Genomic DNA, 13,847 nt, shown 5'->3' on the forward strand with positions numbered 1-13,847 from the left:
TCCGCCACATTTGCATAGGCGCACGGGCTAGCAGTCCGCAACGCTCTTTTTCCTGCTAATTGAACATTTTTTTTCTGAAACTTCCACTGAGAACTTCGTATGAAGAACAATCAAGACTGAACATGAAACCATCGCGGCACACGCAGAAGCCGCTGTTAACTCCACATGCTAGGCGTTGTCAGCATTTGCAATTTTCTGGCGAGAGTGCTTGCACTTACGCATAGCAAATTTTAACACTGCGGAATCCGAGGTGCCATAATTGTTCGTTCAATTACATTTAGTGTCCAAGTAATGATCAGTGCGAGGTGGGCATTTCAATATCTCCAACAACAAGCTGACTCTCGATCGCTAAAACTTACTCCTATTTCAAGGAAGACCCAGGCTTGAGCTGAGCGCGTACTAAGTGTTGTCGGGAACGTTCATTAAATTTAGAGTAGGCAGTTTTTATACAAAGCGCAAAGGGTCCGCGCGCAATGCCGTTTTTTTTTTCGCATTTCCCCAACAGATGCATGTGGCTGCATCATAAATTTTGGTCGTAAACTACCACAGTTTTATTGCGCTATACACACAAAGTTCACTAGGACCATCACAGTTCACGGTCGTTTCCTCACGGAGCAAGCGAGCTCAGTTCGCAATGTCATGGAGCCGCCTCGACATAGCGGCTATGTGTATGCGCGTCTCACACTGTGGAGTGACGTCAGCCGATCCCTCACGCTCTTCTTAAATGGTGCACAAGTTTGTAGTAACGACGTTGTGGTTTAACTCAACAAAGGAGTGAACTGTTGGAAAGGTGCAAACACCACAAATGCTTTGCTCCCGTCTCTAATGGGATTTAAGCTATATATGTGCTTTGGTGAGTGTAAATGCGCTAATCGATGTTACCCCACTATTGCACGCGTACTGCACAGCCCTGCGCTTGAACTTTACGTACTCGCAAAACTAAAGTTCCCTATGTTCACGAAAGGTGAATTCATCTGTCTGAGTTCTGTAGCTTCGAATCTCCCCTATAGCAAAAATTATATTAATGGTAATTTGATATGCAGACAATTTATCGGCCTTTTTGTTGTGAACCTGTGCTATTATCTTGTATTCATCATACTTAGACCCCTTCATTTTGGTTTTATGGACAACCTACTCGGTGGTCAATCTGCCTACTCCGCAGGGAACATTATGTCGCTGTGCTATCGCGATAAAATGGGTGCAAGATTCACAGTGCAGCGGGGCATGGAAAGTGATAGTTTCAGAGTCTTGAACATAGGTCAGCAAATGCCCTCATGAGTAGACTCCCTTGGACTCAGTCAGACTCGGATCAAGCCATGAATTTGAGTCTGAGTACGGGTGAGTAATATTTTTGTGAGTCTGACTCCGGTGGAAGAAAATTTTGTGTGTGCGAGTCCGAGTGAGTTCGGCTCAAGAAAATTTTGATGAGTTTAGGCCCGAGTGAGTACAAAGCACAAAATATGTTTCTCGAGTGATTCTGAGTAAGATACCTTTATTTTGCCACCTTTTAAGGTCCTGCGCAGTCATAATCAGCATCGCTATCAGCCTTATCTGGATTCACGTCTATACTCGCTTCTATTTACAAGTATTCCAAAGTAGTTTCCTTCATACACTGCTTCAATATTTATTCATTGTAGGCGTGAATTACGTAGAGGGTATTTCTTGACATCCCCTCACCAACACTTCCAGGGAAGTTCTTGATTATTATATCTTATGTCGTCATCTCTTCCAATAAAAATGACATCACTGGTTTGGAAGCACTCGAGAACTCGTTTTCGGAGATATTATATGTGAAACAGCACCGAGAAGAGCACCGAATACGTGAGATATTGGTGTTAAAGAGTATTGACACCATGGTTGAAGAAGCTAATTTTAGGCTGACGGACTCGTCAGTCGATTCACTTGGACTCACTCAGACTCGGATCGAGCCGTGGGTCGGAGTGAGTCATTGTGAGTGATGCTTCGATAAGTTTGAGTGCGAGTGAGTCCAGTTGAAGAAAATATTCGTGAGTGCGAGTCCGAGGGAACCCGGCTATGGACTGTTTTCGTGAGTCCGAATGAGTTTAAAGCTCAAAATATATTTCATAGGTGAGTCAGAGTGAGCCTCAGAAGTTTTGCAGACCTAAGGTCTTGAATAAGGGCAGGAGCAGCGGTTATTTAAAAAAGGTGGTTACCAATTTAGAATACTTGGTGTGTTTAAAAAATTTAGAGTACTTCGTACTCTACTATGGGAGAGCAAGGAGCCGTACAGTGGGCCTCACATTTCACGAGGCCGTGTCGACAAAAAGTACGCCGTGAATGAGTTCACGAAGGGCTATACGCTTCAGACAAATAAGCCTCGATGGTACAAAAGGTACGCATTGCAAAAGGTACGCAGCTCGAAATTGTGAAACAATATTGAACACTGAACTTTCTTGACCAGCGGCTCTCTACTGTGCGTTTAAAAAAGAGGCATGATTTAAAGTTCTTCGTACCCTACTATGAGAGAGCATAAAGCCGTCCCGTGTAAACAGGGCATGGAGGTGTGTTTTTAGAAAAAAATATTGTCACAAAGGTCAATAACATTCAACAGAACATGTTCTTCTTAGGCATATAATAACGATGATGACAAAACAGACGTCATTTACACGAACATGGCTATTAGATGACGTTGAAAGAACATGTACATTCGATGGTTCACACAAACACAGCCACAAAAAAAATCGCATGGTAAACAGTTCTTTTGGCTGCATCAACTGTCAATAAAGCCAAACGTAACCCCACAAACTACAAAGATATATTTTACAGAAAAGCCTGCACGGAGGTTCTAGTTCAATTGCTTGTTTTGTCAGTATATCTAAATACGATTTGTTCCAAACGGTCATTAAGCGGATGCAGTAAAAATATTTCAAAATCACTTCATGTCCTTTGGACCAACCTCTCTTCTGAAAATAGTATACGGAATGTTTTTGTAGAGTTTTTGTTACAACTATCGATATCGCCACACGGAACGACACGTGGAGGTTAAAGGAGTACTGACACGAATTTTTAACACCAGGCCCCATAACAAATACAAGTGAGGCACTGGTACTTGTTGATGCGTGTTCGAAGAAGTACACGACGAGCGGAGGAAACTAGTATTTTGAAACGGTACAAAACCATGATGCAAAGAAGCGAGCTTGAAACCCTTGCCGCTCGCCCCGCAGATAGGCTTCGCAAGCCATAACTCTTACCTGCCCTCTCGGACATCTGAGCAAGGTGATACCAGTGCATGATGTGTAAGAGCAAGCCCAACTCCTAAGAATCACGTGAGAGGCGCTGTTTTGTTCACCATCGTTATTTTTAAAGCTACCACCTGTTTCTGTGAAATGAGTGCCCCGGTGCGCGCCCGTTTGGAAACACTGGCTTAGACGCCGTATGATCGATGAGCATAATCAGTGCTGCTCGAATGCTCAGGACCATTAATTTCGTTTCAGGGGCTGGCGTCTCTTCGATGCGTTAACTGTGGGTGCACGAACGCATGCGAAACGCTTGGAGGCGCAACGAGATGCAGGCCGCATCTCGTTGCAATTCACGGGGGGAAAATAAAAAAGACGCATGAATTCCCTTTGTGCGTCTCATAATTTATCTATTCAAGCAACAAAATACACAAACTACACATGCCATGTGAAGTAATATTCACCGTGTCACGTGCTACTGTTGGCGACGTCAGAATACAGTCGTCTACGTAGAGGACTGACGTCACAGCGCTACCATTTACGTAGGGAGATTGTGTCGTCCACGTCATCTCTTCATTCCCTATAGCCTCGCGCCCGCCAAAAAGCAAGCTGCGTTCATTTTGAATTTTGACCCATTTCTGTGGCACGTTTCGTTGCAAAGTTTGGCAGACATGGTTGTGATTGCATTGTGCTCGCCAGCTCAAAAACTTGAAACCTGGTGAGGGACCCTTTAAAAATCTTCGGATTGTTGCTCGAAATAATATTACCAACCAGTGTCGAGAAACCTGAAACTAGCATTGTGAAGCTTGGGAACGCATCCAATATATTTTTATTGCCGTTAATTAAAAATACACTTTTGGTTTCGTTATTGAGGGGTGGCTTCTGTGACGTGTAAAATCAGTGTGACGTCACGGGAAGACGGCAACGGATGACGTACTACGGTACTAGTACAGTACGAGCGGCAAATCTGTCATCTGCTCATAGTGCACGTATGTTGTCGTCCAGTCACAGTGATTTCTGCGATTTTGGCTGCGCGCAGCTAGGACGCAAAGCCTGCAAATTCAGGAACTGTCTTCATTCGTCATGAAGTTGTCCATTGCTATGAGGCTGACTTTCAGATGATCAGTGACAAAAACCTCAATATATTTCCCTGTATTTAATAATGCATTTATCTCTGATATTTTTTGTTTCGTACTTGCTCCCCTTACTCAATGCCCTATCGGGCCCTGTAAGGTATCATGAATAAATAAATAAAAAAAATATATTTTATGTGTGTTGTCTGACTCCGATATGCGGAGAGTGTTGACACTGTGTGCCAAGGAAACGAAAAAAAAAAAGTCCCTTTCACCGTGCCTTTAAATCGTGTCCGTACTCCTATATATATATATATATATATATATATATATATATATATATATATATATATATATATATATATATATATATATATATATATATATATATATATATATATATATATATATATAAACATGGCGTGTTCATAGAGGATGCAGTCGCCGCGGCGTGGCATATTTTGATCTGAAGAGGGAGCCGGGAAGGTTGACGTGGTCCAGTGTGATTTTAGGCTAGGTATGCCAAAGTGTAACATGGTGCTCAGTATATATATACCATGCTCAGTATACTAAAGCGAAAAAAAAAAAGAAAAAAAAAAGAGCCAGGCCTGCACGGAAAGCGCAGTCACAGAGAAAGCTCGAAGAGTGATGTTTCTAGAGCCCGGCCTATAGGCTCTCCTGGGGCAGCTAATACTTGCAAGGTACCAGGCGAGTACGCCAAAGTTTGTTGTGGTGGCTTATGGTAATGAATATTTATGGCTAAGTCCTTTGTAATGGGTTGGACGCATTCAACGACCCACCCGTTGCGCAATTCGTATTTTGTATTGCCTGGTTTCCAAATTCACAATATGTGAAGCCAGTTTAATATTTTACTATTCTACAATTAACGCTATATTACGCGCGCTAACTCTGTTTTTTCCCGACATAACGCCTGTATAGGTTATTTTGCAACAGAGTTTAGAGAAGAGGCTGGACTCGCTGGTAGATAACTGGACCACTGCGGAGAGGAACCAGGCTAGAACCCATTCCGTCCTATATATATATATATATATATATATATATATATATATATATATATATATATATATATATATATATATATATATATATATATATATATATATATATATATATATATATATATATATATATATATATAGCGATTACGGAAGCTGGTGGTGACAGCATTCGCAGTAAAATGTAGGGGAAGGGGGAGGGCGAGAGGGTACGGGAATGGCGTGCCTCGCCTGGCCCACGCCACTTGCAATAGAAATGTGGACCACGGTGACTCGTTGTGCGGCGGCTGAGGGGATGTTGCAAGTTGTCGCGTATAATCATCATATTAGAAGCGACATTGTCGCTTGGTCAGTGGTAAGCCAATCCAGGAGGTAGGAAAACACCAAGTGACGTGCAACAGCGGCGCTCGAATCATCTCTGTATTCGTCAATTGACTTCCCTTGCAGGGTTCAGAAGCCTGTTAAACAATGTGGCTTCCTTAGAGTAGCATAGTTCATTTTATAACGTGCGTCAGCCAGAGCACAGGAACAATAACATCATGTCATGTAAACTACCTACGACGACAAAATGCTGCAGTATTTTTTTTTTTTGCCGAGACGATTTAATCGGATGCAAAATATTTATAACCCAAATACATGCTCTGCCTTTTAAAGATCTATAGCGTGCATTTGTCTGGCTGCCAAGCGCGTGTGTAAGAGGTTCATGTATGTTTTATTTACCTTTTTTTCGTTCCGCTTGCACGAAATGTTTCCACACAGTAATCTTGTTTGTTCGAACCGTAGCAGCTAGTGCGTACCTCTGAGTGCGTACTATATTTCTATGTGCTAGTCTGTTTTGTTTGCCAGTTCAAAAGCTGCCCTGTGTTTGTCGTTACCAGGTGAGCCTCAAGCTGCCAATTGCAGCCTGGTAATCCTGGCCGTACTCGCAACACAGTTACAAATTGAATTCAATTAAAGGGCAGTAGGGAGGGGGGGAGATAGTGCAATTAACGCATCTATAACTCTGGCACAGTGGTTCACTGCGTCTTCCAAAACTGCTGGACCCCGAGTGCGTAACAATGGCCTCCGCGATCAGCATCATCTGCGCACATTTCTCGTGCAAATTGCGGAGGCCATAGTGTAACTGAAGCGCTACGGAGCCTTTACGAAGTGTTGCAGCCGGCTTTCGCCTTACTTTTCTTTCGCCCGAGTGTTATAGAGTGTAACGCGCTGCAGATCATTTGTTTAGTTCACATTGCATTTAGATGAGCAAACTTTTTTTTCTGATCTTTTGTATACCTTAACTACAATAGCGAATGACTGAAAGTTTGCGTTGTGCCGTGCTTTCAAACCTCGCTCGTTCGTGTCTCGGTAATAGCACAAGATGTTTGAGTGGGCTGTATTTCGACACTGCAGTCGGCATCGACGTGCCGGCGCTGGACAACGTGCAGGAACTCTACAAGACGTGCCTGGAGTTCGCCATCAGCCAGTGCAGCAAGGCGCCGTACACGAACAACAATGAGATCGAGTTCTATCTCACGGCCGCCATGGCTATGTGGTAATTACAAGATCTATATTATGTTCGCGTTCAGTATAGCCCGACAGCTACTATGTATGAAATATTTTACTTCAATTTCGAGACCCGGCATCTGACAGCCAGCTTCCCAGCTATATCACAGGTCAACGCAAATCACTATAGGGTTGTGACGTCTGAGCCTTGCGTGCAGACTTAATCGCAGAAAGAGCTGTCAGGGTCGCTGGGAGACAATATGCTCAAGAATCTTTACGTTAACACCATGCGACCGGCAGTAAATGACAGCTGGCACTTGTATTTCATGAGCTCCAGTCTCCACGCGACATCACACTTGTGTTGACACGTCACTGCGAAGCCGCTCCCTTGAGAACAAAACCTGAATCGCTTTTTTATGGTGGCTCTATTGAGATGTTCAAAGCGTTCACAAGTATACTACGAGTCTACGACAGAGAACTACTTGGCGTATAGTGACACATGACAGAAGCTCCGTCCACGTAGCTTTGGCTGTGCTGCCACAGAAAGTTGTCGCTGAGTATAGTTAATGATCGTGCTAGAGGATGTATTTTGAGCCAGTGCACCAGCATTTCTGAGCAAGACATCACGATGGTAAGGAGGCCGCTCTCGAACCACGTGCATAGAAAGCCTCACAACTGGGCCCACCCGCAGCTGTTCCTTCTGGCGTATCTTACCAGATTGTGCCAGGCTTAATTACTTGACGTAGAGCAGCGCCTCGTTCATTTTTTTTAATGTGGAGCATTTTATGGTCACACCTACGCGCGAATCCGGCGTCGACGGTGTCGTCTTCAATCCCCCACCCCCCACTGCACATGCTCGCGTCTTGTGCCAACAGGAGACAGTGGGATTGGGCGTGTTGGTATAACATCATAAAGGGTGCTTACCAGCGCAAACGACAGGGCAGGAGGGGACAGGAGAAGAGACGAGACAGAGCGCTGAACTGCCAACAATTTATTTATTGTGAAGTTATTCGCTTTTATACAGTTACCAGTCGCACTAGTCATGCGCGAAACACAATGACAATGCATAAGTACATCACATTGACAAGCAAAGGAACAACTTTTCCTTATCGGTGAGGGCGACAGAAGGGGTATTGTTGGCAGTTCAGCACTCTGTCTCATCTGTTCTCCTGTCCCCTTCTGCCCTGTCGTTTGCGCTGGTAAGCACCCTTTATGGTGCCAACAGGCCTCATTTTTTACACCTGTCACTTTGGCACAAGGTGAGAGTCGGCATTAAACTTTACACTTTAACAGCGCCTGTTCAAAACATGGGCCCTGATTGCAGGAATCGCGCTGCATATGGAGCTGTTTTTGTTTGTTTCACGGCGATTTCAGTTTAAGCTCTCAAATGGTGAAATCACCTGGCATAGTTCATTTCCTGGCACCTGCTTCCGAGAGGAAGCAGGCACCAGAATATGCAAGCAAAGGAAACGGATGATCATCTATATCCCTGGAAACAGTCTAGTTGTACTTAGCGCTATTTAGCGCATTAACTCCAGGCTTGTGCATAATGGGCTACACCACTAGACAGTAGCAAGCATCAAGGAACCTTTGGCACCCAAGTTTTTCGTATGAGCTCCTGGCAAAGGCTTCTCTCAATAATCGACCAGCAGTGAGTCAAAACAGGAACTCTCAGTCAAGCGAACATCCCTGTGACAAAACGTTCTCTCGCGGATTACTGGCATGAGCTACCTGGTATCGGCCTAGCAGAAGAAGCGTGAGCACCTCGATCAAGTAGTCATGAACTAACATGCCTTTTAAATGAGATGTGGGTCCAGAAAAACAAGTGCTTAACAATTCTCGTTTACAAGTTTTCAATATAACTCAAACAATGCGGACACGGCCGAAAACTGCACCGTATAGCAGCTTCGAATACAGCTGCGGCATTCGTTTACGCAAGAGACGACGCGAAGGCTTGTCTACTGCGGTTGCGGCGCCTGGCGGCGAAACGCCCCACTAACCACGGCGGCCGCTTCTTATTGAAATCCCGTTGGAAACACAGTGCCATCTGGTGAGCAATTCATAATCTAGAGGTGACTACATAAGTGTGTTTTTCACAATTATACCTACAGGAAAGTATGGCGCTATTGAGCTGCTAGATGTAAGAGAATGACGGGATACGTGAGCTTCGAACTTGTCTCGGCTTTGTATACCTCGAAGACGCGTCTGGCTACATGTTAAAATGATTGATGTCTTACTAAAAGCGCACGCAATAAGCTATTTATCGATGGAGGCGAAAATGCTGTAGGCCCGTGTGCTCAGATTTGGGTGCACGTTAAAGAACACCAGGTGGACGAAATTTCCGGAGCTCTCCACTGCGGCGTCTCTCATACCATATGGTGGTTTTGGCATGTTAAACCCCACATATCAATCATTATTAAGCTATTTATTTTTGTCATTGCACAGAAACATGTTGTATTTAACACTAGCACCTTCTAAGTCGATGTACAGTTTGACGAAGCGTAAGAAGTAACCAACGGCCGCTAAACTTAGCCGGCAGACGACAAAGCGAGCGTTCTTTCCGCCACGTTTATGTCTGTTTCTTTTCTTCGCCGTTTGGTTGTGCAGACAAGGTGAGTGGACTTAATTTTAGAATATTTTACGCGTGAATGAGGTCCGCTTATAAACGTTTTGTTTTAGAGAAGCTTTATTTACGCAGTCGTATTCGCTTTTGAGCCGAAGCCTCGCTCAACACCAGCCAACACAAGCCTCGCAGACACATATACCGCCATTGATTTGATTGATATGTGGGGTTTAACGTCCCAAAACCACCATATGATTATGAGAGACGCCGTAGTGGATGACTCCGGAAATTTCGACCACCTGGGGTTATTTAACGTGCACCCAAATCTGAGCACACGGGCCTACAACATTTCCACCTCCATCGGAAATGCAGCCGCCGCAGCCGGGATTCGAACCCGCGACCTGTGGGTCAGCAGCCGAGTACCTTAGCCACTAGACCACCGCGGCGGGGCGTATACCGCCATTCCCAGCGCTCCAACATCGCGCCTTAAGAAATTCGCATAGCTGGTGGCGCCACACTTCCCCCTAGGTATTTGTGAGAAACTCAATGCTGCATATAAACGGAGCAGGGAACGACCTACACGCTAAGGAACTTCGTCCCTAAATAGTAGAGGAGGCACTGACGTAGTCCTTCAAGTCAAACCAGCAGCATTCTTTTTTACTTGCTAATAACTTTGTAGGAAAAAAAAACATGACACCATCCCCGGTAAAGGTAACTATTTGTAGATGCAAAGCAGCGGGCATTAACGCTTGCGCTGGTGCCGGCGTTGACGCTGGCGTTCATCACGGCGTAGCGCAGGAGAAAAACTTGGGGAGGTGGAAAGCACGCAGTGACGGGCTGGTATTTTCTACTAGGACATGTCAATCGGCAATGACAATCGGCAATCAGCTAATCGGCAATGAAAGACGGACGACTCCGATTGTACAGAGACCTGCAGTCCGCTTTTAGTTCATGCGCACGCTGCGAGTTTTTATTGTTCAACAACGCACAGGAGCAATCTCCCACTGCAACTATTTTGTAGGTCAAGATGCAGTGCCTATGTCTATACGAAGTGGCCACGAATGGTTGTGCAGCGCGAGCAGTCAGTTTTTTCAAACAAGAAATCGCTAGCAGAGGCTTCCTGCGGGGGAGTTGCGATGCGAGAGTGGTGGAAGAGCGTAGGAGAGGAGGAAAAGCGGAGACGACGCACATGCGCAATGAGTGTGTAAACGCCACTGAGAGGGGGGCACCGATAGGACAGAGAGGTGGGAGCGAGCATAGACTACGCAGCTTGCGCCGGCGTCGCGAAGCGAGTAGGGTGGGGCAGCGTAGAAGAGGAGAGATGGGGACGAGGCGAATGCGCTTTAAGGGTGGTCACGCCACACACCTGATTGAGCTTGACCCTTAGACGCTTCAATTCTAAAACACTCTGTATTTAAATACGATACATTTCTTACCGAACTTTGGCGATGAGCGTATCTATCTATCTATCTATCTATCTATCTATCTATCTATCTATCTATCTATCTATCTATCTATCTATCTATCTATCTATCTTTCTATCTATCTATCTATCTATCTATCTATCTATCTACGACTTTTAGCTGTCCTGGCTGTTTGGATAATTGTATTGATACCAAACTTGGTATGGGATAACATTACTTTATGATGAGCATATTTGACCAGTCATAACATTAAAAAAAGACATTTAAGTCATGAATGTAATGATTTACATTTCATGGTGTTGCTGCTCTTGTGGTGGTTTCGTTCACATGGCATGTTGCAAAGCGGGTATTGTATGACATGATTGCATGGCGAACACAAGCGACAAACCCTAACATGAAAATCATGACGTACGTCATGTAACAACATGAGTACATGTCCGTTCATGAAGCACTCGTGGCCATTTCGTTAGCGTCACATATGCGAAATTCGGTAATACGGTTCGTGAATGAATGACGAAGGTAGGTGACTAGTGAAAACATAATCATGAGATGCGTTTCATGTAACAACATGCCATGCTCATGATGCGCTGGTGGCCGTTTCACTAGCTTCAGTCATACCAAATTTGGTATAACGGGGCGAAGGTTTGAGACAGGTGCAAACATGATTAACATGACATGCGTGTCATGTAACAACATGACTACATGCTACGCTCATGACGTGCTCGCGGCCATTTCTTTAGCGTCACATGTACGAAATTTGGTATTACGATACGTGAATGGACGACATGAGTAAATATTACATCAAAACACAATAATCACGACATGCGTGTCATATGAGAACATGACTACATGCCACAGTCAAGGTGCTAATACACTACGACGTGGCACAGCGCGCGTGCGCGCCGGCGTTCATTTCGTCGCGCCACGCCAGTCGCCAGTCCTGTCATACATACTGCCGGTGCGCGCCGCGCCGAGTCGCTTTGACGCATGCGCGTTTTAGCGCGTTCAACGTCCCTCCGTCACGAAAAGAGGCATGTCGCATTTCGCGCTGGTTGGCGTTGGGTCGCGCCGACGGACGCTGGTCGTGCCGGTCGCGCCTGGCGTCAGACTATAATCCTCACGTTTTGCTAACGTATAGCGTCGCTGCTCCCTGTGTGCGTGCATGTCTACGTTACGTTTGAGTATATTGGGCCCTTCATAATGCACTCGCAGCCATTTCGCTTGCTCCACATATACTAAATTTAGTGTTGCGTGACGTAAATGGATGACGAAGGTATATGACTGGTGCAAACATTATAATCATGACACACGTGTCATGTAAGAACATGACAACATACCACGTTCATAGAGTGCTCGCGGCTGCTTCGCTATGTTCCCATATACCGAATTTGGCATCACGTGATGTGAATACATGACAAAGGTAAACAACACATTCAAACGTGATAATCATCACACGGAAGTCGTGTGCGGCATGATTTACCTTCACCTCGTAACGTTAAGCTGATTTTAAAGTGACATATCAACCTTCCTCATTTGTGCTTCGCATATCATCGCTTCCCACTGTACGTGGGATCTGCCAAGTTTTTTTACTTGTTATGGCATGCTTGATTTGAGGTGCGTATCGATTTGTGGCTACCGAATACTGTTGTGCGTAACGTTCCCGATCGGCCACTGTTCAGCCGCTTAACACGAATGCTGCGCAGCGTATCCTGAAACGGTTCGCTTGACGCCAGCGCCGCGTAGCTTTCGGTTCTGTTTCCGAGATGTTCCCAATGGATGCGGACATACTATCCGAACATACCGATGTGCCACAGCACCCATCGCTTCGTGGATATGATCAAACAGCAGACCACGCTGCAGAGCGTGCGAGTTCAGCTTGCTGATGGCTGTACATATATGCAAAGCGTGGAAATGTGGAAACCAAACTCAGTGTGTATTGAAGCTTTGAACTACAAAAAAAAAACGCGTATCTGCAGCCTCGCACGAATTCGAATGTAACAAATAATTGTTTTATGAAATTGTGGCTGAACTCCTAACTTCTTCTTAAGAAGTAGCTCGAGTCAAGCAGGCTAAAAGACAACATCCCAACCGGTTGTCTTTCCTTCGTACCGAATGTTCCCCCGAGACCAAATTATCACCATATTGAAGATACCGGGTTAGAATAGGTTCCATTTCATCATTAAGACTTTGATCAATTGACTCATCCACAGCGGTGGTGTAGCGGTTTCGGGGCTCGGCTGTTGATCCGAAGGTTGTTGAGTCTGAACCTGGGAGCGGTGGTCACGTTTCTATCAATTAATTATATGTGGGGTTTAACGTCCTAAAACCACCATATGATCATGAAAGACGCCATAGTGGAGGGCTCTGATTATTTCGACCACTTGAAGTTCTTTAACGTTCCCCCAAGTTTGAGCACACGGGCCTACAGCATTTTCGCCTCCATCGAACCATTTTCATTAAAGCGAAAAGGTTGAGGCCCGTGCACTGTAAGATAGATGTCAGTGCATGGTGAAAAACACCAGACGGTCAAAATTTCCAGAGACCTCCAATACGGTGCCTCTCATTATTATACCGTGATTTTATGACGTAAACACCAATCAGTATGGATTGATTAATCGAATGTCTGATTTATTTACCTGTTTATTCATTTATTGATGTATTGAATAAATAATTAATTGACTTATTGATTGATTGATTGATTGATTGATTGATTGCATCGTGCAGGACGTCGTCTTGCGGCCTGGACCAAAGTTGCAAGGAGTGGCTCCGGCGAGCGAAGGAGCTGAAGCGCTCGTTTCACTGGCGCTCCTCTTACTGGGGACGCCGAGCCCAGCGCCACTTGTCCGAGATCAAGTGGAAGTAAAGGAATCGCGCATAGCGGCGCAGAACCGCGCCCTTTCACAGTGTGATCCGCCACCACGTTTGGTGGGGGATAAAAAGTAAATATCGTTCAATTAAGCCCGGTTTATATACTGGTCCTGACATATTTTTGATAATTATTCGTCTAAATATTAGGTACAGTGTTCGCTGTCTGCTCTTCAAACATTTCGTTGTAGAACTTTGTTCTGTGTGTAATTACTATTGCG

The 13,847-nt window shown here is 44.9% G+C and overlaps 1 protein-coding gene across 1 annotated transcript in view; it reads left to right on the forward strand.

The window, feature by feature from the left end:
- The window catches only part of LOC119172912 (adenylate cyclase type 10), a 96,414-nt gene extending 82,567 nt beyond the window's left edge, over window positions 1-13,847 (forward strand). The window contains exons 30-31 of the mRNA XM_075893195.1: window positions 6,682-6,823; window positions 13,486-13,847. Coding sequence (XP_075749310.1) covers window positions 6,682-6,823; window positions 13,486-13,624 — 281 coding nt within the window. The 3' untranslated portion in view covers window positions 13,625-13,847. The remainder of the gene's footprint in view (window positions 1-6,681; window positions 6,824-13,485) is intronic.

The sequence above is a fragment of the Rhipicephalus microplus genome, chromosome 4 (assembly GCF_043290135.1).
Source record: "Rhipicephalus microplus isolate Deutch F79 chromosome 4, USDA_Rmic, whole genome shotgun sequence".
Taxonomy (NCBI): domain Eukaryota; kingdom Metazoa; phylum Arthropoda; class Arachnida; order Ixodida; family Ixodidae; genus Rhipicephalus; species Rhipicephalus microplus.